This window comes from Schistocerca nitens, chromosome 4 (genome assembly GCF_023898315.1).
Source record: "Schistocerca nitens isolate TAMUIC-IGC-003100 chromosome 4, iqSchNite1.1, whole genome shotgun sequence".
In the NCBI taxonomy this organism is placed as follows: domain Eukaryota; kingdom Metazoa; phylum Arthropoda; class Insecta; order Orthoptera; family Acrididae; genus Schistocerca; species Schistocerca nitens.
Window position 1 is genome coordinate 356683668 of NC_064617.1, and position 21086 is coordinate 356704753.

Below are 21086 nucleotides of genomic sequence, written 5' to 3' on the forward strand. Positions count from 1 at the left end.
GCTTATCACTGGAGTTTATGTCAAAACAGCATCAGTTTCATCTACTTTTTTGCTTCTGCAAGTGCCTTTACAAGTGTATTTTTTGGTGTCAAAAGCCATAGGCAATGTGCGTGTGTGGTAACACTTTTTGATGCTTCTTCAGAAGTGCTGCAGTAAACAAAGTTGTGAGTGTTCTGGGTTGAAGAGATTTTTACACCTCCTCCACTTCAGTTTATGGTAAGTGCTTAGTCATCTTCAGTTCCCGGAATTTCTTACCTTCCTTTACCACTATGTACACACTGCTCCATGCTGGATGTGGACCTCAGCAACTGACACAGAAATCATGGGGGACTACACATACTCCCTTAGATGAGGGCAACCAATACCACACTTACTGCACACAGCCTGACCTTTATACCCCGTAATAGGGTGCCTAGATTTTCAGCATGTAGGACAAACACCTCATGGGGTAGGGGAAGTATGGTCTGACTTTACGTCTTATAAATCAAACTCTAATACAATCTGGAAAAACCGGCGAATCAAATGCCATGTAAATGATTCTGATTTCTCCAGAGTTCCATTCACGAGATGCATTACATTTTGCACTTCAATGATCCCTTCATCAGTCCACTCCTCTGTAGTGTCAATATCTAAGATGTTACTGCATGTTACCACTCCCTGACTATGGTGCAGTTCAATTACGGCAGAATACTTGTCCAACAGTCTTGAATTCTGGAGGTTGGTGGCTTCCTTGTTTCTATCAGTAATGTTCCACTACATAACATATTAATAGATTTTGGGGTTCCAGCCAAACCATCAAGACTTTTCTGGATATAGAAGGGTGATACCTTTTCAAACATACCATCTTCTCTTTGAATCACAAGAAAAGCAACTTGACACACTGGATGTGTACTGTTGTGATAAATCACTTTAATTTTAGAGGAAGCTTGCTCAGGAGGGCTACCCTCCCATACTCTATTTCTAGGGTGGATGCTTTTACTGCCCAATGGACCACCCAAACCACTGGGAGCAAGTATTTGAGAAGTCACAGATGCCGCAGTGTTCCCACAAGCAGCTGGGTAATCCTTATACAACTAAATCACAGCATGGCACCCTAGGGTTTCCCCACTAGTGGCTTATCCACCTCGGCAGCCTAGGGGTTTTGTATAGAGGTTTAAATCCTCCTCACAACCCTGGGCAGCTAAGCCAAGATCCATGTTCACTGAGATTCAGAACATTCCACCACTGTGCTACATCGTGGTCACTGAAGCATGACAGAGCTTACAAAGACAGAGGACTAATGGTGCTCACCAGTCCATGGTTCACCAAGCTCGTACCCAGCAAATGAATACTGAGTTATCTGAGGTGCTTGCCACTTTGAATGAGACAGGGGGCTACATCAAAAATAACAAGGACATGGTGCGCATTCCCCCTCTGGTTCAGCATCATTCACACCTGACAGCACCTGATTTCTTTGGAGTCGGAATTATTACATTTTTCTTGAAATCTGAGGGTATTTCCTGTGTCACACATCTTACATACTAGGTGGAATAGTATTATCATGGCTGGTTCCCCCAATGATCTCAATAATTCTAAGAGAAAGTGGTCTACTGCAGGAACCTTGCTTTGACTTTGGTCTTTCAGTGCTCTGTCAAATTCTTCTTGTAATTTCTGATCTCCCATTTCATCTTCTTTTTCTACAATGTTGTCTTGAAGTTCATTTCCCTTGTATAGCACTTCTAGAGATTTCTTCCGAATTTTAGCTTTCCCTTCTTTGCTTAGTACTCGCTTGCCATCTGAGCCCTATGATATTCAGATAATTACTTCCCTTTTCTCCAAAGATATCTTAAGTTGTCCTATAGGCAGTATCTATATTCTCAATAGACCTGTGTGATTCTATAGCCTTGCATTTTAATTCTCTATCCATACCTGCTTAGCTATTTTACTCTTTCTATCAGTCTCATTTTTTAAACTATTCTATTTCCTTTTGCCTGCTTCATTTGCTGCATTTTCGTCTCTTGTCAATCAAATTCAATATCTTGTCTAATATCCAATGATTTCTAGTGGGCTTTACCCTCTTGCCTATTTTATTCTCTGCTGTCGACTTTTTCCATGTCTTAAAGCTACATATTTGCCTTGATTATATTCCTTTCCCTTGTTTTGGGCCAATGTTAATTCTGAAACTCTCAACACTCTCTGGTTCTTTTAATTTATGCAGGTCTTATCTTCTTAACTATTAACCTTTCTACAATTTCAACAGTTCATAATTAAATTATGGTCACAGTCCAAATCTGATTCAGGAAATGTTTTGCAGTTTAGAATCTGATTCTGAAACCTCTGTCTTACCATTATATAATCTATATGAAACTCTCCCATACCTTGAGGTCTTTTTCACATATATAACCTTCTCTCATGATTCTTAAGCAAAGTGTTACCATTTATTAAATTACTCTCTGTGTAAAATTCCACCAGGAAGATTACCTCCTCATTCCTTTCTCACAGGCCTTGTTTTGTTACTCTTCCTTCTCTTCCTTTTCCTATCAAATTACACAAATATTTGTCTCCCTTTACTATCTGAATAACATCATACATTCCTTCAACCTTTTCATTGTATGTGGTGCTAGTTCGTATATAAACCAGTGCTACTGTGGTGGGATTTGACACACACACACACACACACACACACACACACACACACACATTGGAAATGAAAATGTCACAAAGTTGACTGGCTTGTCCTATTTTCATTCATTTTGGGTTGATTTCGTATATATCAAAAGACTTTTTCCAAAATAATTACCATACTTATCACACTGTAACCTAAACTGGGAGGCAGATAACCCTGAAATTCTAATATTGTTCTCCCATCAAGGCACACCCTAATAAAATGGCACACCATGGCTAACACACTCTACTGGGTCTTCCCATATGAATACATGTCAATGTGTTATCTGGCAATGTCTTATGTGAAGCTTCGTAATGTGACTTTCATCCAACAACACTACTAAAGGAATTTTATTTTCATCATCTATCTACTCCGGCCACAGATCTCCCCTAGTCACACACAGGCTCTCTATTTCTATATACTCTGCAAGTAATACTACTGTGTGTAGCAGAGGGTACATCATTTCATCCTCTCATTCTATTTGCTGAGGGTGCACAGGAATAAAAATGGACAATATCTGACTGTAAATGCCACAGTTTCTCCTATTTTATCCTTGTGATCCTTATGTAAAATATGAGCATAAACATACGAATTACTATTTTTGGCTAACCTTGGGCTCTTCTCTTCACTTAGTTAACTCAGTCCACATATGTATTTACCTCTTTAAGAGATCAGATTTTGGCACATGTGCTACCAACAGTATCCAGCCTGTCTTTCCAATATATTTTCACTTCCCGGACAGTGTGTCAACAACATACATATTTGTATAAAGTTGTTCTGCTTCATTTTATCTCACACATGCTGGGACATTTCCGCCTACCCCAATACATCCCATCAAACTAAAAAACATCTCCTTTCCTTGAAATGAGGAGTATTTGAGGATGTCTTGAATGTTCTGGATGCTTCTGTCTGCTGGTTACGTTTGTTGTATAACTTGCTGAACATTACAAGAATTGGAGCAGGAAGTTTGCTTGACAAAGATGTCTGAAGTACATCTTTCAGTTCTGTGTCATGAATAATGAACAAATTAAAGACACACATCATATGGATACAACAAAAGGATATTGCAATGTACCCTAATTTGTTCACTATTTTAGAAGCTTGTGTGTACATCACAGTAAAATCACTTTTTAAAAAGTATTAGCAACATACACACAAAATCATCAATAGGTATATAAGATTTATCAAACGTATTATATGCTACAATCATACTGTCTCTTCCATGCAGACACAATGGTGGTCTATCCAGTAAATGTTTCATAAACTTTGTGTTCACTTTTTAAATATTTCAAGAGTGGAAGAGCTTCGTAGATGTCAAACAATTGACAGTAAAATACTCAATTCTTTAAATAAAATTTCTTTGCTGACATAAAAATTGTACAGCCATACTCAAGTCATGCTCAAACGACTGCCTTGGAGAACACCAGAAAGACATGACCTCTCAGTTTATCATGCCCATCATCTGAGGCCCTTAGGTTTTTCTGTTCATTGAGCAATCTCTGACACATCAGGTAATTGACTGCCAAGTTAGTTTGTTGTCAAAAATAAAGCCCAGGGATAATATAGTATTTTTAACATTTGATACAGCATCCTACATTTTCATCATGTTTAACTGACAAATAACTGTTGAAAAGTGGAGTATTAGCATTCCCTAAATACAAAGAAACAGTAAGTTGCCGTGAGAGATCTTTTCTGTACAAGGGTTGGATCAGCACTTCTGCATTGGTCTTCATGAGGTGCTTTTGGACTAGCAGGGAAGTGGGACTGTGAATGTTATCATCATGCGTAACAGATCAGCACATCTGCAAATCCTTGGTAACAATTTCATACACAATAGTCCTGTCTAAACCCACATTCTCAGCTGTCATTGAACATTTTAATTGACAGCTAGTACTGTAAATAGCTATTGTGGACAGAGCTCGTTTTCCTTCTCCTCAGCTTCTCTTTGAGCCTCTTGTGTTATCATGTAATCCATTTGTGGTAACAGGAGGAGACAGTAACTGCTTTCCTCCATACATGTGTGTACTGGACTTTTCTCCGGATTTTCTTCAAAGTTTAAAAATGGTTCTTTCTTCCTTTTGTTGACACAGTTGTATCATCCTGCTATACTAGCTATCACCAGGTTTTGACGCTATGTCATTATATGCTACAAAGACAAGAGTCCATCACACACACACACACACACACACACACACACACACACACACACACAGAGAGAGAGAGAGAGAGAGAGAGAGAGAGAGAGAGAGAAGACCAAACTTCAGTACTGTTAGAGATTATGTCCAATCTACTACTCTTTGCCTCAACCTTACAACATCAAAAGTGAGGTTTTGGTTACAGTGAGGTTTTATAGATATTAGATGAACTGGAGGTTGGCAAATACAGTATTAATGCCAAGGTTCACTAAAATCTGGGTAAGAAGATCTGTCCCTGATCTGGGTTGCACAAATTTTCATATGTGACACACACCCATCTTTTCTGTGAATCATTCATCAGCCACATCCATTTTGACCCCAATTCCATTAATTTGGCATATCACAGTCACATTGCACAGGTGTCTTGAATAACATTTTCTTGTATGTTGTAAGTAACTGTGTCCTAGCTGCTGCTTGCATACCGTGGCATCCATGGACATGAGTGCATGACATTTAAAGTAAACATTGTCAGAGACTGTCAGTAATGGGTTAGTAAGCAGTCTGTAGTAAGAATTTTTCACAGCACACATGTAAACTAAAAAGAACTACATGACCACAACAGTGAAGGATTCATACAGTGATGATGTGAGAAAATATTAAGAACCAGAAGTTGATAGTGCAGACATGACGAACAAATGGAATATCATGATGAATTTACGTACTTTGTCCAACTGAGTAATATAGAAGTGATTACAGGAAATTCTGGTGGATCTCCTAATACAGCTCATGCTTTTGTGAATCAAAAGCTACACAAGTGTTAGGAATTATATACACTGTTGCACTGAACAAACGATAACTATTACTGGAAAAATTGTTAACTTTAATTCCAGAAACTAAACTGCTCATTAGCATACTGATTTGCTTAATGTTCAAGTTTGAAGAGACAGTTACATAAAGTTTTCAGTCAGCTTTGTTATTGAGTATGGAGAGTAGTTACAATTTTATCAGTTTCCTTAATGCCTACCATAAACAATGCCATAACAGAATTGCAATATGTAAATGCACAACACACCAATGCTTCAAATCAATAATTATACAAAACATAGGAACTCCAGGTCGGAAAATCAACAATATAAGGAAAAGACAGATTGATACTAAGTGTAAAAATGACACACACAGCTGCAGACAAGCACAATGAAAAGACACATACACTTTAACTTTTGGCCAAAGCCTAAGTCAAAATAGGAAAAAAACACACATTCATTCACACAAGCAAGCACACATCACGTACACATAACTGCCATGTCTGGCAGCTCGGACCAGAATGCAGCTGTCATGAAGAACCAAAAATAAAACTTCTTAGGTAGTTTAGTATAGCTTTGTAAAGGTCAAATTGTGACTACTGAAGGTCCATAAAACTACTTTGTTTGCAGTTTTTGGTGCCAATTTCATGCAACTTTATCTACAATGACAAATGCTGTTTCATGAACTTTATTTTATGATTTGTTATGCTGAAGTGTTTCTGTCTAGACTCTATAGGTATAATTACAGAAATTCGTGATTTACTACAGGTAATATTTTTTGAAATTATTTTATGAAAACTACTGTTTCATTTTCATCAACATGTTATTTATAATTACATCACTTAAACAATATAATCGTTCAGTTAAGAAGATTACAAATGTTTAAAACAGTTATTAATAATTAAATGTGAGATGAACTCTTACTAGACAATGTTATGTTTAAGAATTTGAACTTTAATCACGTGAACTGCTTACAAATTTAAGAATTCTGTACTGACCCGATGCTCATCTGGGGGACTTGGCATAACCAAGGGCCTATAATTTTGACCACAAAAATTTGAGGGTTTTTTATGCAGAATAAGTATGTCTTTTCTTGCTTTTTTTGTAGGCTTTTGATCACTCTGCCTGTCTGGCGTTCTTTTACTGGACACACTGATAGAGTCAGTTATTTTCACTTCATCCACAATCTGCAGACAGTAAAAAGAATATTATTTTATTGAGACTTAATATTCATGGCAAATGGTAAAATATCAGCATACAAAAAGAGGAGAAAATTCAACAAAAAAATGTTCAAAAGCCCCTTACCTCAGCCTCTTTTCCACCAAGAAGCAAACGTGTGCCATCTTCAAATGAGGACACCTTTACATTTGAAGACTGGCCTAGAATTTTTCCACCAACATCCTACAAGGAATCAGTAACAAATGAAACAGTAGAATAAAGAAATAAAAGAGTTAAAAGGAGCAGCTTAATTTCACCTCTCAGGTTTACTCACCACAACTGATTAATAGTAAGCTTCCAGGTGTTCAGTCAAACTATTGTTTCCACTCTCTGCACAATATTTTGATGACCAACCTAGCTGCCTTCTTCTGATGCTGTGAGATTTTCTATTAGGTGTATTTGCTGCCTGGACTGGTTGGGGTCCAGATAGCGAGTACACAAAATAGCAAAACTCGCAGCACCTGAAGAAGGTGGCTGGATCGGTCGTCAAAATACAGTGCATAAAATGGAAACAACAACTCTGCCAAACATCCAGAAGCTCACTATTAGCAGCTCAATTAACCTGTCAAAAAATATTGATCGATGAAATGTATGATCCTTATAAACATCTAAGCAAGATAGACTTGAGTTTTCTGTTACAATTAGTTTCATACAATAGAAGGTACAGTTGAATAATTTTTGCTATTAAAGCCAATTTTAGTTCATTTGTGACAATAGTAATATACTTACACACGACATTTGATGTGGACAGAGATTTTATTTGGCTGTCAGGTGTGTGGAGGTTGACATCCAAAGTGTAACTTGGTGAGCTAATAGAAACAAAGTGAAATGGATGCAAGGCTGGAGGGAGGGAGAGAGGGCTGAAGGCCATACCAAGGCCTTCACAGCAGGCACTACCCACCCTTACTCCACCCCTGACATCCTCCTCCCCCCCCCCCCCCCTCAAACTTCAGTACAAATCATTTTCGCAACAAACCCTTTCATACTCCTAAAATAACTCACTAACTGAATACAAAAAGGGCACAAACAATAGTCAGTATCACCTTCAGACTAAAGAATCAAATTGCATCTTTGATGAGGGTTCTGACTAACTTTTACGGTGATCTGAAAATCCTTCCCAACTCTCTCAAAGTAGTATTCCGTTGCCCATCAAATTTATGAAATATTCTGGTGCAACCTTATGCCACTCATGCTTCCACCCCTTGTCACAAGTCATTGTTATCCATGTGAAAGGTCCAGTTGTCAGTCCTGTCACTGGTACCTACATCCTACCCCTTGAGAGTAAGGTCACAAATAAAAGCAGCTACATTATATACTGACTCTACTGCACAGCCTTTTATGTGAGCAGACCACAAACCAGCTGAACACTCATATGAACAGCTGCTAGCTGCTGCCAAATTGTAACTATGAGCAATGTTGACCACACACTAGCAGGACACGTTGTTGAAATGACGCGTCTCTCTTCACCAACTGTCTCTTTTAGATCATTTGCTTTTTCTCCCCCATCAGCTTCTATGAATTGTGTATGTGGGAACTGCCCCCTTCAACTTCTTAGCTCTCTTACCAATCTCAGCTAGTCCCTAACATCAGTCCACTTGCACCCCTGTTCCCACAGCTCCATCCCTCACACATTACTATTCCTCCTCAAAACAGTTTCTTATTTCTCACATTACTTGAATTTAGTTTGATTTATGTTTCTACAAGTCTATAAATCTCCATTTTTTTTTTTTTTTTGAATGTCCATCCTACTCCATCTTACCTTATGCAACATAGTCGGTCAGTCAGTCAGCGCTCGCTCTCTCTCTCTCTCTCTCTCTCTCTCTCTCTCTCTCTCTCTCTCTCTCTCAGTGGTGTGTGTGTGTGTGTGTGTGTGTGTGTGTGTGTGTGTGTGTGTGTGTTCTAAAGAATAATACAAAATCATATGAACTATTTCAATTCTTGTTTGGGCACCTGTCTCCTGCCCAATTCCTTCACTAAATGGTGTATGGTTATCTTAAATCAGTCCATTTTTTTAAATACAGTAGAAACCCTATTTAACATTTTTCTAGGGACCAGAATTTTTTAACCTTAAATGGGGGTTTACTTTAAATTGAGGTTTCGATAGAAAGCACACCTTTTCCAGAACTCTTTGCCTGTATTGACATGAATTGCACCAACACATATAATTCACACAATAACAGCAATAAAACAACGATATACCTACTCTACACACTATACTGTAATTACAACTTTTTCTGTAGCACTAATACAGTAGTCAAAGATTGTAGTTTCCCAGCACACTACAGAATTATAACATCCACAAAATACTTACACAATTACAGTAATATAATAAATCGAGTTACTTTTCCTATATACAACACATATTTACACAACTTCCAAAGTGCCTCATTTTTTGAAATACCTGTAATCAAAAATGGTAGTCTGCTTTTTAGCACTGTTGGATTTTAGGTTCAAAATGTCCATCTCCAATTGATTTACTCTGTCTATTACAGGGTTTTCCACTTTAAATGCTGTGACAAATCTCTGGACAATGTCTATGCTGGCAGTAGCTTCACTGAAGGACAGTGTTTGCATTTCTTCATCCCTAAAATCATTGTCTTCTTCGATATCTTCATCATTCTGCTTTACTTCATCTTTGCAGATTTCCTCAACATCTCGGATGCATGTAGTGATGCCATCATCATCATAAGCCACAAATTCATCATAAATGAGGGGTAAATTGTTGGATACCTGCATGCAATCACGCATGTCCACTACTGCTTCATCACCATCTTTGTCATGAGTGCTCATGAAAGCAGTTTGAGATGGTTTCCTTAGTTACCATTTTCCAAGCTCCTGTGAGCACATGCATTGCTTGCAGGATGTTCAATTTAAGCACTTCATTCCTATCAATACAGGCAAGTGCCTTAAGGAAAAGAGCTTTCCAATACTTGCTTTTCAGGCTATGAATAATCCATAGATCCATGGGCTGGAGTCCGATAGTGCAATTTGGGATAGAAATGCACTTTCACATTCTGCAGAAATCCTAAGTCTGTTGGATGAGGAAGACACTTGTCCATAAAGACAACGACCTTCCTGTTTCTAGCACCCACTCGTGTATTAAAAGCTTGCAGAACTTTTTGAACAAGTCCGCAGTCATAAAAGCACTTTTGTTGCTATAATACTTACATGGCAGCATAGCACTGCTCTTAAAGCAACGTGGTTTGTGGAACTTTCTAATTACTATGGGATCCAGCTTGTCACTGCTATCTGCATTGCTGCATAAGAGAACAGTAGTAATTCTCTGCTTGCTCATTCTTCCTCCATGGCATGCTTCTCCTTTAACACTTAAGGTTTTAAAGGGCATGAGTTGGTAACCCAGGCCTGTTTCATCCACACTGTACACATCCCAAGATTCGAAACCTTCCATAAGGGGTGGCAGTACCTCTTCTTTCCAGTGTTCAATACTTTCATCACTAACTGCAGCACTCTCTCCACATACTGCCCTGCAAGTTATCCCATAGCGTTTTTTGAACCTATCCAGCCAACCATTCGAAGCTGTGAATTCTATTAGCCCAAGTTTCCCTGATATCGTATATGGAGCAAGTGCTCCGCTGAACCACTCCATTATCTTCGATTCCATTTCTTCGCATGACGACTTTTTAACATTTTTTCTCTGCTTTGCTTTTGAACTGCACTGTGTTTCTTGATCCAGAATCTTCTCCTTATTCTTCAATATTCCTCACAATGAAGACTGTGCAATTCCCAGGCATCGAGCCATTTCACTTACAGGCACATTTGCATCTCTCTCCACTTCCCGAATCAAGTTCAGATAGAGTTTTTCTTTTTGCTGCCATAGTCAACTTCACTACAACAACAAATGTGAGTGAACAAACTGATATACAGCTGGATTCTCCATGCACTACACAATAATACATGAGCTGATGCAAACTTGCATAAACTGACGCTACACTGTAATGCTACAACGAACGTACAGACTCGGACAGAGCCCGGCCGCATACAAGCATGCAAAGCGGCGTGAGTGTTAGCACGCTGTACATTGTTAGTCTTCGGCCACGGTCGGCTAAGTTCGAGCTTGCTTGTGCATGTACCGAGGAATCAATATGGAAGATGATCAAAAATGGTTCAAATGGCTCTGAGCACTATGGGACTTAACTGCTGAGGTCATCAGTCCCCTAGAACTTCGAACTACTTAAACCTAACTAACCTAAGGACATCACACACATCCATGCCCGAGGCAGGATTCGAACCTGTGACCGTAGCGGTCGCGCGGTTCCAAACTGTAGCGCTTAGAACCGCTCGGCCACTTCGGCCGGAGGAAGATGATCGATCGTATCCAATATAAATGATGGGGTTCATAGGTTCTTAAAGCCCATTTTACATTATGCTTGCATTTGGAGGCAAAGCCTACGGAAGTTCCAAAAAATCCCACTAGAAGCCGCTGCAAATACTGTAATTACCATATTTACCCGATTGCAAGCCGACCTCGGATGCAAGCCTCACCCCAGAAGTGAGACTCGGGGAAAAAAAAATAAATACATAAATTTTACCCCGATTTCAAGATACACTTAAAAGTTAAAGATACGGCTCATCATATTCTCGCAGAAGAAGCTGAGTAGCACCATGGTGTGGTGGTTATGATTCTAAACTGTTAAATGGAGGGACATGAGTTCAAAACTCACCTGGACTGTACAATTTTAATTTCTATATTCAGTTGGAGTACATTCTAGAAGTATCCACAAATGTCAAGAATCATTGTACTGGAATGTTCTGTAGCTGTATATATACTGTATGTGTTCTGGCGAGAGGCAGTTCACTCTGCGCTCTTGTATGTTGTAACACTCCCGATTATTCTTTTAGTTATCCGCTCGTTCGCGGACCTAATTAGCAGCCCAAAATTAGATAATTAATTAATGTGACCGTGTACCTAATGGGCTAGCAATCGGATTGGGCTGCTCAGGAGGTGTTACATTCCGTATTGTCCTCATAAATATGGTAATAAGCATGGTTTGGTGGTAATGAGGACAGCAAACACAGTTTCACAAACAAAGCCTATATTCTTCGTAAAGCACAAAAATAAGGAGACAGCCACTGCCTTCGTCAATACACTGTTAATGACGGCTAATCTCATCACAGGTCTCTTTAGTTATTGTTAATCGTCACACGCAATATCCAATCACTGTAATCCAAGTAATGCCGGCGCGGTAGACGCGGGAGTATAATAGCGGCACTCAAATATCACTAATATCACTTTATAATAAAACTTTCTCACTTTTCCGCATAATACTGATACAAAGGGGTTTAAACCTAGGCGTTGGCCACTCCCTTTGCCGGTAATTTGTATTAATTTCTGCTGGCTTTTGCACAGCTATGCCCGCTTCGCGGGAACCTAACACACCCAGACTCGGCACTCCACCCAACTAACTTTGCACTGCTTTCCGCCCAGTTATTCCCGCCTCGCGGGAATCTACCCAAGCCGTCCACTCGGCACTCCGGGGAATCCCCTCTAGCTCGCGCGTCCTGCACACACTACTCGATATTTGCCCTGCCGACCTGTGTGAGCGCAACTTTTAATAGTAAGGGCCTGCGGACCCCTTACATCCCCGCCCTCAAAAACTTCTTTTGAACCACAGGTGAAAAAGAATCGGCTAGGGATTTAAAAACATAGTTACATTGAATCAAAACATGCAATACAAATCATTAATGAATTTACAATTTGTCAAAATAATCCTGGACTCCGGTAGTGGGCTGCCTCCACAACAATTTCTACAAAAAGGTTATTACATCACATAAATGGCATTGTTCAAAATTACAAATTTTCATTTTAACCAGCAAGTCGTCTATAGTCCAATATCAAAAATGAAAACATACACAACATATACACTCAAAAATTCCTTATCTAAATACAGAACATACGGATTATTATTACAACATAGTTATTACAAGTTTTATATTCATTCTGAGATAGTCTTTGACATGAAATATGCAACTCTAATTTTAATATGTCACAAAGTCCAAATGTAAATAAACACTTCCCTCTTTCAATTGTCCATTCTTTAGCTAATTGTCCTAACCATGTCTTAGCATGTTTATTTTGGGTCATTATAGCCCTCACTCCAGACCGGACCTCATCTGGAGTGTCATTCGGTTTATCGGTTCCTCCGCCTCTTCCTCGGAAATCAGACGAATGATTAATATGAATCCTTGGGTCATTACTCCCTCCTCTGTTTCGATCATTAGCTTGCTTGTATTTCTGTGATTTAATAGACTCCAACTGCTCCAGTATCTTCATTAAGGCCTCTCTACCTTTAATTAGGCTCCTGGATACGGTTCCTTGCCTTTTCTGATTCAATCTTCTTTTTATTGCAGATAACATTACATTGTCACTCAGTGGTTGTTCCAAAGTCTCGTTCAATTTACATGAATGCTTGGCAATTTCTTCTGACGTTCCTTTCCCATTACTAAGTGGTCTGCATCGTAGTGGGTTCTCAAGTGTTGTACACTGACGACTTTTGGGCCAGCATTCCTTCAACAATTCTCTTCCAAACTGATCATTATCCGTAGTCTCTCTCTTCCTCTTGATTCCACACGTGAAGGCCTCACCTTCGATTGCATCCCTCTGGTCATCTTTTCGCTGCATGGCTACAGCATTTCTCAGATTTACTGCCAATTGTTTTTGCATCTGCGTCACTTCGGTGGTCCTTTTTCCCAATTCGGTTCCATTTTCTTCCACATCTTCTTCTATCTTCTCAACCACGTCGTCGCATTGTTTCTGCATCTGCGTCACTTCGGTGATCTTTTCTCCCATCTCGATTCTAGTTTCTTCAACATCTTCTTCTATCTTTTGTGTTAACTTTCCTTCCACCTTCTCCGCGTTTCCCTGGACTTGATCTATGCTCTTCTGCAGCTTATTCTCTCTTTCGTTGATATCCATTTTCCACTGTTCTTGTAGCTCCTGTATTTCCTTCTTCAGATTATATTCTATTTTCATTTGTGACGTTTTTATCTCTTGTAAATCTTCCTTAAATGACTCCAGTCTTTCTTTGGTTTCTTGTGAATTCCTCTCTAACGATGCTTTAGTTTCTTGTAAACCCTTCTTAGTTTCTTGTGAGCTCTTCTCTAATGATGCTTGTAAATCTTCCTTTAGTGATTTTCTGATACCTTTCTCTAACGATGCGTTATTTTCTTGTAGCAAGGCTGCCAACATCGACCGTATATCTTCGCCCTCTGAAACTGGCCTAGCTCTCATTGTTTGTCCCGGTGTCTCAGGATAACTAGTTGAATGTGCCGATGGGCTTCCTAATGACAATCCACAATCACTAATTCCTGAATCATCTCTGTTCTCCTGTTCTACCCCTTTTCTTTCAACTACTGCCTCACAGACCTGCCTATCTTCAGAAGACATTTTTGGTTTATATTTAATGCCCAGACAAGTCATACAAAATAACCTCCAATAATCCAAAACACTCCTAATTACCATCAACCTAATCAAGCAGTACCTGTAACCCTTTCATTTAGTTCCCAAAATGATATAACATGCATGAATACTGAATATAACTGTTCTCACAAACCTAAATTTCCAAAAACAATTTTCACATACACAATTTTTGTAAAAATATTTTAAACAAGATAATCACAACTCTCACAAAATCTAAAAATGCAAATTCCTCAAAACAATTGTCATTTATACAATGCAGTGTGCACCAATAAGCATGCTAGACTTCAAAATATGTTTCGCAACTTTTCTGAAATTACTACAATTTAGCATTTTCCCTAACGTGAATATCAGTTAAAACTGTTTATTTATCACGAAGACTGCACACTGCAATTTACTGTTATTTTAACCCGTTGTCTTCACTCACCAACCGACGTTACCGCGAGTCGCGATGTTTTGACGTTTCGGATGGGCGTGGCTGGGCCGCCGCTGGAGCTCGCGTGAAGGCGACGTAGTTCCCCGTCGGCCGCTCCGTTGCGCTGTAGGCGGACGTAGTTTGTAGTTCTGCCGCTAGATGCCGGGACTGCGCTCGTTGTCTCGAAGTTGCGTCGTTCGTTGTGTGAAATCACCTCGCGGATCGAAGCTCTTTGGCGCGACTGCTACATGGCTCTGCGTGACGTCACTCCCTAACTGCGTCGCCACCATACGTTATCGTCAGCATACCAGTTTATGGGTCCACACGAATCTGTCCGATTTTCGCCGTTCAAAAGGCAATTTCGGTCAACATGTTATCATTAAACACCTTTCTAACAACTTTTGTGACGAAATCTTGGCTCGTCTCACTATTTTATTGTTCACACGTGTCTCTTTTTTATGTCCACTTTTCACAGTTTTTCGCGCGGATTTTCGCATTTGTACTTTGCAACACCGTTTAATATAGCCCGCAAAACAGTCTAGTCACAATCTTGCAATATTATTACTTCGTATTGTTCAAAAATTACACTGTTCCTTATCGCGATTTTAACGTTCATGCACTGTCCCTATTCCACATTGAAAATTTTGTTTTCTCGTCCGAAAATTGCACTTGTTCTTTTCACGGTAAGTCAACTGTGTTAACACGATTCGTCCGAAAATTGCAGTTGTCCTTTCACGGCTCGCCAACTGTGTTAACACAATTCGTCCGAAAATTGCAGTTGTCCTTTCACGGCTCGCCAACTGTGTAACACTGCGTTCGAAAATTGCATTAGTCCGAGTCCTGTCAACGGTAAGCCAACGGTGTAACACGTCCTTTTATTCTTTTAGTTATCCGCTCGTTCGCGGACCTAATTAGCAGCCCAAAATTAGATAATTAATTAATGTGACCGTGTACCTAATGGGCTAGCAATCGGATTGGGCTGCTCAGGAGGTGTTACATTCCGTATTGTCCTCATAAATATGGTAATAAGCATGGTTTGGTGGTAATGAGGACAGCACCGAGCGAGGTGGCGCAGTGGTTAGCACACTGGACTCGCATTCGGGAGGACGACGGTTCAATCCCGTCTCCAGCCATCCTGATTTAGGTTTTCCGTGATTTCCCTAAATCGTTTCAGGCAAATGCCGGGATGGTTCCTTTGAAAGGGCACGGCCGATTTCCTTCCCCATCCTTCCCTAACCCGAGCTTGCGCTCCGTCTCTAATGACCTCGTTGTCGACGGGACGTTAAACAACACTAACCTAACCTAACCTGAGGACAGCAAACACAGTTTCACAAACAAAGCCTATATTCTTCGTAAAGCACAAAAATAAGGAGACAGCCACTGCCTTCGTCAATACACTGTTAATGACGGCTAATCTCATCACAGGTCTCTTTAGTTATTGTTAATCGTCACACGCAATATCCAATCACTGTAATCCAAGTAATGCCGGCGCGGTAGACGCGGGAGTATAATAGCGGCACTCAAATATCACTAATATCACTTTATAATAAAACTTTCTCACTTTTCCGCATAATACTGATACAAAGGGGTTTAAACCACGGCGTTGGCCACTCCCTTTGCCGGTAATTTGTATTAATTTCTGCTGGCTTTTGCACAGCTATGCCCGCCTCGCGGGAACCTAACACACCCAGACTCGGCACTCCACCCAACTAACTTCGCACTGCTTTCCGCCCAGTTATTCCCGCCTCGCGGGAATCTACCCAAGCCGTCCACTCGGCACTCCGGGGAATCCCCTCTAGCTCGCGCGTCCTGCACACACTACTCGATATTTGCCCTGCCGACCTGTGTGAGCGCAACTTTTAATAGTAAGGGCCTGCGGACCCCTTACAATGTGCAACAGCTGAATAAACCCTCATTAAGTGAAGTTACTGTTCGTCATTCAGCTATTACACCTTTTTCTATGTGACAATATGATGGATAGAGTATTAAGTGGCCCTACTTCTCAGAGATTTGGGACACTTAAAATTACAATTACATCACAAAACACTGACAACAGTGAAAATTCACAATATCTATCGAAATACAGTGTTCCAGATCTACACACACGTGAGCTGTGAGCACTGATGTCGCAGGCGAGCTCGCTGCACTGCATACCGGAACACAGTTGTGATTTTTTGTGTTTTATTATTAATGCTAGCAACTCCTTGTCACTACTTTCATACAAAGCATCATCCTCTGTGCCATCAAGTGCATTAGAAATGCAATATTTTTTAAATGCGTGACAAACAGTTCCACTTGGGAGACATTTCCAAGATTGACTAATGCACATGCACACTTGAGACAAGCTTACACACTTAACATTTCCTGTAGGTGTTAATTGCCTATCTTCTTTCATTAGGCACTGTGTATACATATTTTTCTGCTTGTCCATAAAAGGTTTGTTAAACAATCATCTAATGGATGCAGAATGGACATTGTAGTGGACTGACAAGGCAGCCAGTCCACAGAGACGGGTAGCCGAAAGGGCACACGTACACACACGCCGACTGGCGCGAAGTCTGGAACAGGATTCGTAATGAATGTGATAAAGAAAAGAACGTAGCTACTAGAACACTTAACTTTTATATCGTCCTTTGGTATACAGCATTCTTGATGATACAAGTGAGACTATCTTGAGATACATGCAATGGTACAAATGGCGCCTTGCTAGGTCGTAGCCATTAACTTAGCTGAAGGCTATTCTAACTGTCTCTCAGCAAATGAGAGAAAGGCTTCGTCAGTGTAGTCGCTAGCAACGTCATCGTACAACTGGGGCGAGTGCTAGTACGTCTCTCGAGACCTGCCTTGTGGTGGCGCTCGGTCTGCGATCCTGACAGTGGCGACACGCGGGTCCGACATGTACTAATGGACTGCGGCCGATTTAAGCTACCACCTAGCAAGTGTGGTGTCTGGCGGTGACACCACAGACATCATCCTTTCTGAAATTACAACTAAGTCCATTTTACCCTCTGCTAATTTTTTTTTTCCCCCACAGCTGGTGTATAGTGACCTGCGTACGAATCTAACACAAGCATACGTGGCAAACCTAGCAAGGTACCAGGACGACGTTGCCAGACATGTCTGATCCACTCAAACCATGTCCTCCATGAACCAGCCAATTTCGTTAGCATGTATAATAACATCTTTAGGAAACACTTCGGACTTCAGTAAAGTCTTCAGTGTGAAATGAATGAAGGCAGTTTATGGCCATCAGCTGTATAAACCAGCATGAATTTCCGGTGCGCAGTTTGATGATGTAGCGCTGAAATGTGACGAGTTTTTCCACGTATTTTTCAGGCCCAATTGCAGCTCCCTTTAAAATCCTAGATTTTCTGATGTGCTTTTACTTGAATTATTTCTGCAGTTACAGGTAAGCACTGTCGCTGCTTCCTCACAAAGTCATTCACTACGACTTCCAACTCATAGTGGCGGCTATGTTTTGGTCCAGAAAATGCTTTTCTGTTGCTGGAACAAGCTAAAAGTTGTTACTTTTGCTGTCTCCATGTCTTACTGAAGTTCAAAAGCAGATTGCAACAAATGTTTTTGCGAGCACTGCTACCATTAGTTGGAGTTGTCGAAATTTAAAGCCACGCTTGTCAAGTTTCTTCAAAATGTCCGTTTTGATGGTGTATATATAAAGAGTTTTTTTTAATTGCTATGAATATTTGAAAAATTGCTAAATTCGCCCATGATGAAAAATACCTTAACATTCATTACTTGAAACTAACACAATGGCTTCTCTGGCGGCTTCTAGCAACAAAAAGCAGCAATAAAGGTCACAAGCGCTTATGGCGCCAACTAGCAGCATTTTTTGGAACTTCTTAGGCTTTGCACCGTAATGTACGCTGCAGGCGGTTTTATGGATTCCGAAAACCGGAAAAACAAGTACGGCTTGCATTCAGGCTGCAAAAGCCACTTTTGTATTGTTTTCAATATTTAATATTCCTAACGCTAAATGCAGATTTTGCTGTAATGCGAATTACATTAAATCGAATACAAAATTGCATTGCACTTATGGAATAATTTTCGGGACTTGAAATTTCTTCCATTAAATGCAGGTTTACACTAAATCGAGGTCACGCAAAATCAGGGGTTATACTGTACCACTCAAAATTTTCAGTATCACATGAATCAACTTCATCCAGAGGTATCCACAAGGATCTTTTAGTTTTTATATGTACATATCTTGTTATTACATTTTCGCTTCACTGTTAGTCATCGCAAATAAAGTTATTATATGTGGTGTCAGGCTTTCCTGTCATATATGCTGCTTCCAAGATTCCCGGACGTACTGCTAAATCAAATGGTTGAAGGTCCACGATATTTCGGTGAATAACCGTTCTGCCATCATCAGAAGGTGCTGATGGAATGATGTGTCTGCTGCACGCTGGAGGTATTTATTGCCTACTGGTACAGAGTTCAGACCTCGCCGGCCCTGGGTAGTGCTCAGTGATGGGAGGCGTGCTGCTGTAGTGATGGAGGAGAGTCTCAGCTGCTTCTGCCAGCTGCCCTGTTGCATCTCGAATCCAGATGTGTTCTGATTTGATGGGGCTTAGCATTGGCTCCCATGCCTTGCTCAGTTGAAAGCCTGTGCCCCTGTTGATTAAACTATCAACCACACATATTTCAATTGCTTCTTTGAAAACAGAGTCACAAAGTTATTGGTGGCAGTCAGGGCTTTCATTTCCTAGTAATTCATTTTATGTCCATATCCAATGCAGTGTTATACTATTGCAGGCTTGTTGGGCTGCAGTAAGCAGGTGTTGTGCTCATGTTCTGTACATCAAACTTCATTTGTGCATATCATTTGTCCAGTATGTCTTTCCACATTCACATTCACTGCCAACAAACGAAAGTCATGGCTACCAGTGATAAATTTTGGGACTCTATTTTCAAAGAAGCGATGTGACTGATAATTTAATCAAGAGGGCACAGGCTCCCAACTGAGCAACACATGGCAGCCAACTCAGAACACAACATCTCGTAGCGGTATGCCACAGGGATGGCCGCCAGAAGGCAAGTGAGCTTGGCACGGGGCTGACGAATCCCGAACTTTGGACTGGCAGGAACAAATACTGCCAGTACACACCAGACACATCATTCCATCAGCACCATCTGATGGTAGTGGAATAGTTATTTTTCGAAATATCGTGGACCTCTGATGATTGGATCCAACAGTACACCCAAGAACTTTGGAAGCAAAGCTATCACAGTAATTGTGATACACAAAAGCAGAATACCAGAAATAAAAATAATTCCCATGTGAACTGTGAGTTCCTGGCTACAGTAGATAGCAAAGTTCTTTATTATAAAACATTTTTTAACAAGCAGCCCACAAATATAAGAGAGGCAACTGAGACTCAAAATTTAAATCTATTGTAAGTTTATTTTATCAAAACATAAATTAAAACATTGGTGTCAGTCACTTTTTACGTTCTTCCATGATGTGTTCTGAGATACAATTCATCTTCATGTGAATCAGTTGTTTAAATCTTTGTTTCTTTTTCTGGATGGAGCCAGATGCCTGCCTTGTGTTTCATTTCATAACAAACTAGTTGTTAAGAGCCACTTGTTACTATAATATGGTACCAAAGTCTTGCATTATAAATTATAACAAAGGTACTTGCAAGATGTTCTAGCAAAAAGCACACTGCAATGGTTGCAATGTCAATGTTGCCACTGATGTCTAAGCCAGATATTATAATCAGATTCAGACAGGCCTTTATAAAAAAAAATGCAAAATGGTGAAGTGGTATGCACTCCAGGATATGAGAGTGAGGCAGCTGAGTGTGCTGTCTTTCAACTAACACTTCTTTTTAAGCTGTTTAATATTTAGTACCCATGTCAATCCAACATCAAATGAATCCCAAAAAGTAAAATGAGCAGTTCATTATGAACATAAAGTTCTGAATGTGGATGAACAGTTCTACATTGGCAGAAATACATAACACAATCTGGGATCAGAAAATTTGAAGCCTTATGTGAGGAGTAGGTATTAAAATCCATGGAGAAGAAATAAAAACTTTGAGGTTCGCCAATGAAATTGTAATTCTGTCAGAGACAGCAAAGGACTTGGAAGAGCAGTTGAATGGAATGGATAGTGTCTTGAAAGGAGGATATAAGATGAACATCAACAAAAGCAAAACGAGGATAATGGAATGTAGTCGAATTAAGTCGGGTCATGCTGAGGGTATTAGATTAGGAAATGAGACACTTAAAGTAGTAGTTTTGCTATTTGGGGAGCAAAATAACTGATGATGGTCGAAGTAGAGAGAATATAAAATGTAGACTGGCAATGGCAAGGAAATCGTTTCTGAAGAAGAGAAATTTGTTTACATCGAGTATAGATTTAAGTGTCAGGAAGTCGTTTCTGAAAGTATTTGTATGGAGTGTAGCC

The 21086-nt window shown here is 40.0% G+C and overlaps 1 protein-coding gene across 6 annotated transcripts in view; it reads right to left on the reverse strand.

Moving 5' to 3' along the window:
• The window catches only part of LOC126253094 (DNA repair and recombination protein RAD54B-like), a 357224-nt gene that overhangs the window by 298283 nt on the left and 37855 nt on the right, over nt 1-21086 (reverse strand). For all 6 annotated transcript variants that reach the window (XR_007545901.1, XR_007545900.1, XM_049954200.1 and 3 more), the window contains exons 4-5: nt 6888-6983; nt 6581-6769 (exon numbers count right to left, since the gene is read on the reverse strand). Coding sequence is in view for 4 of the 6 variants with exons in the window: in XM_049954200.1 (XP_049810157.1) it covers nt 6581-6769; nt 6888-6983 (285 nt within the window). In the remaining 2 variants the exon portion in view is untranslated. The remainder of the gene's footprint in view (nt 1-6580; nt 6770-6887; nt 6984-21086) is intronic.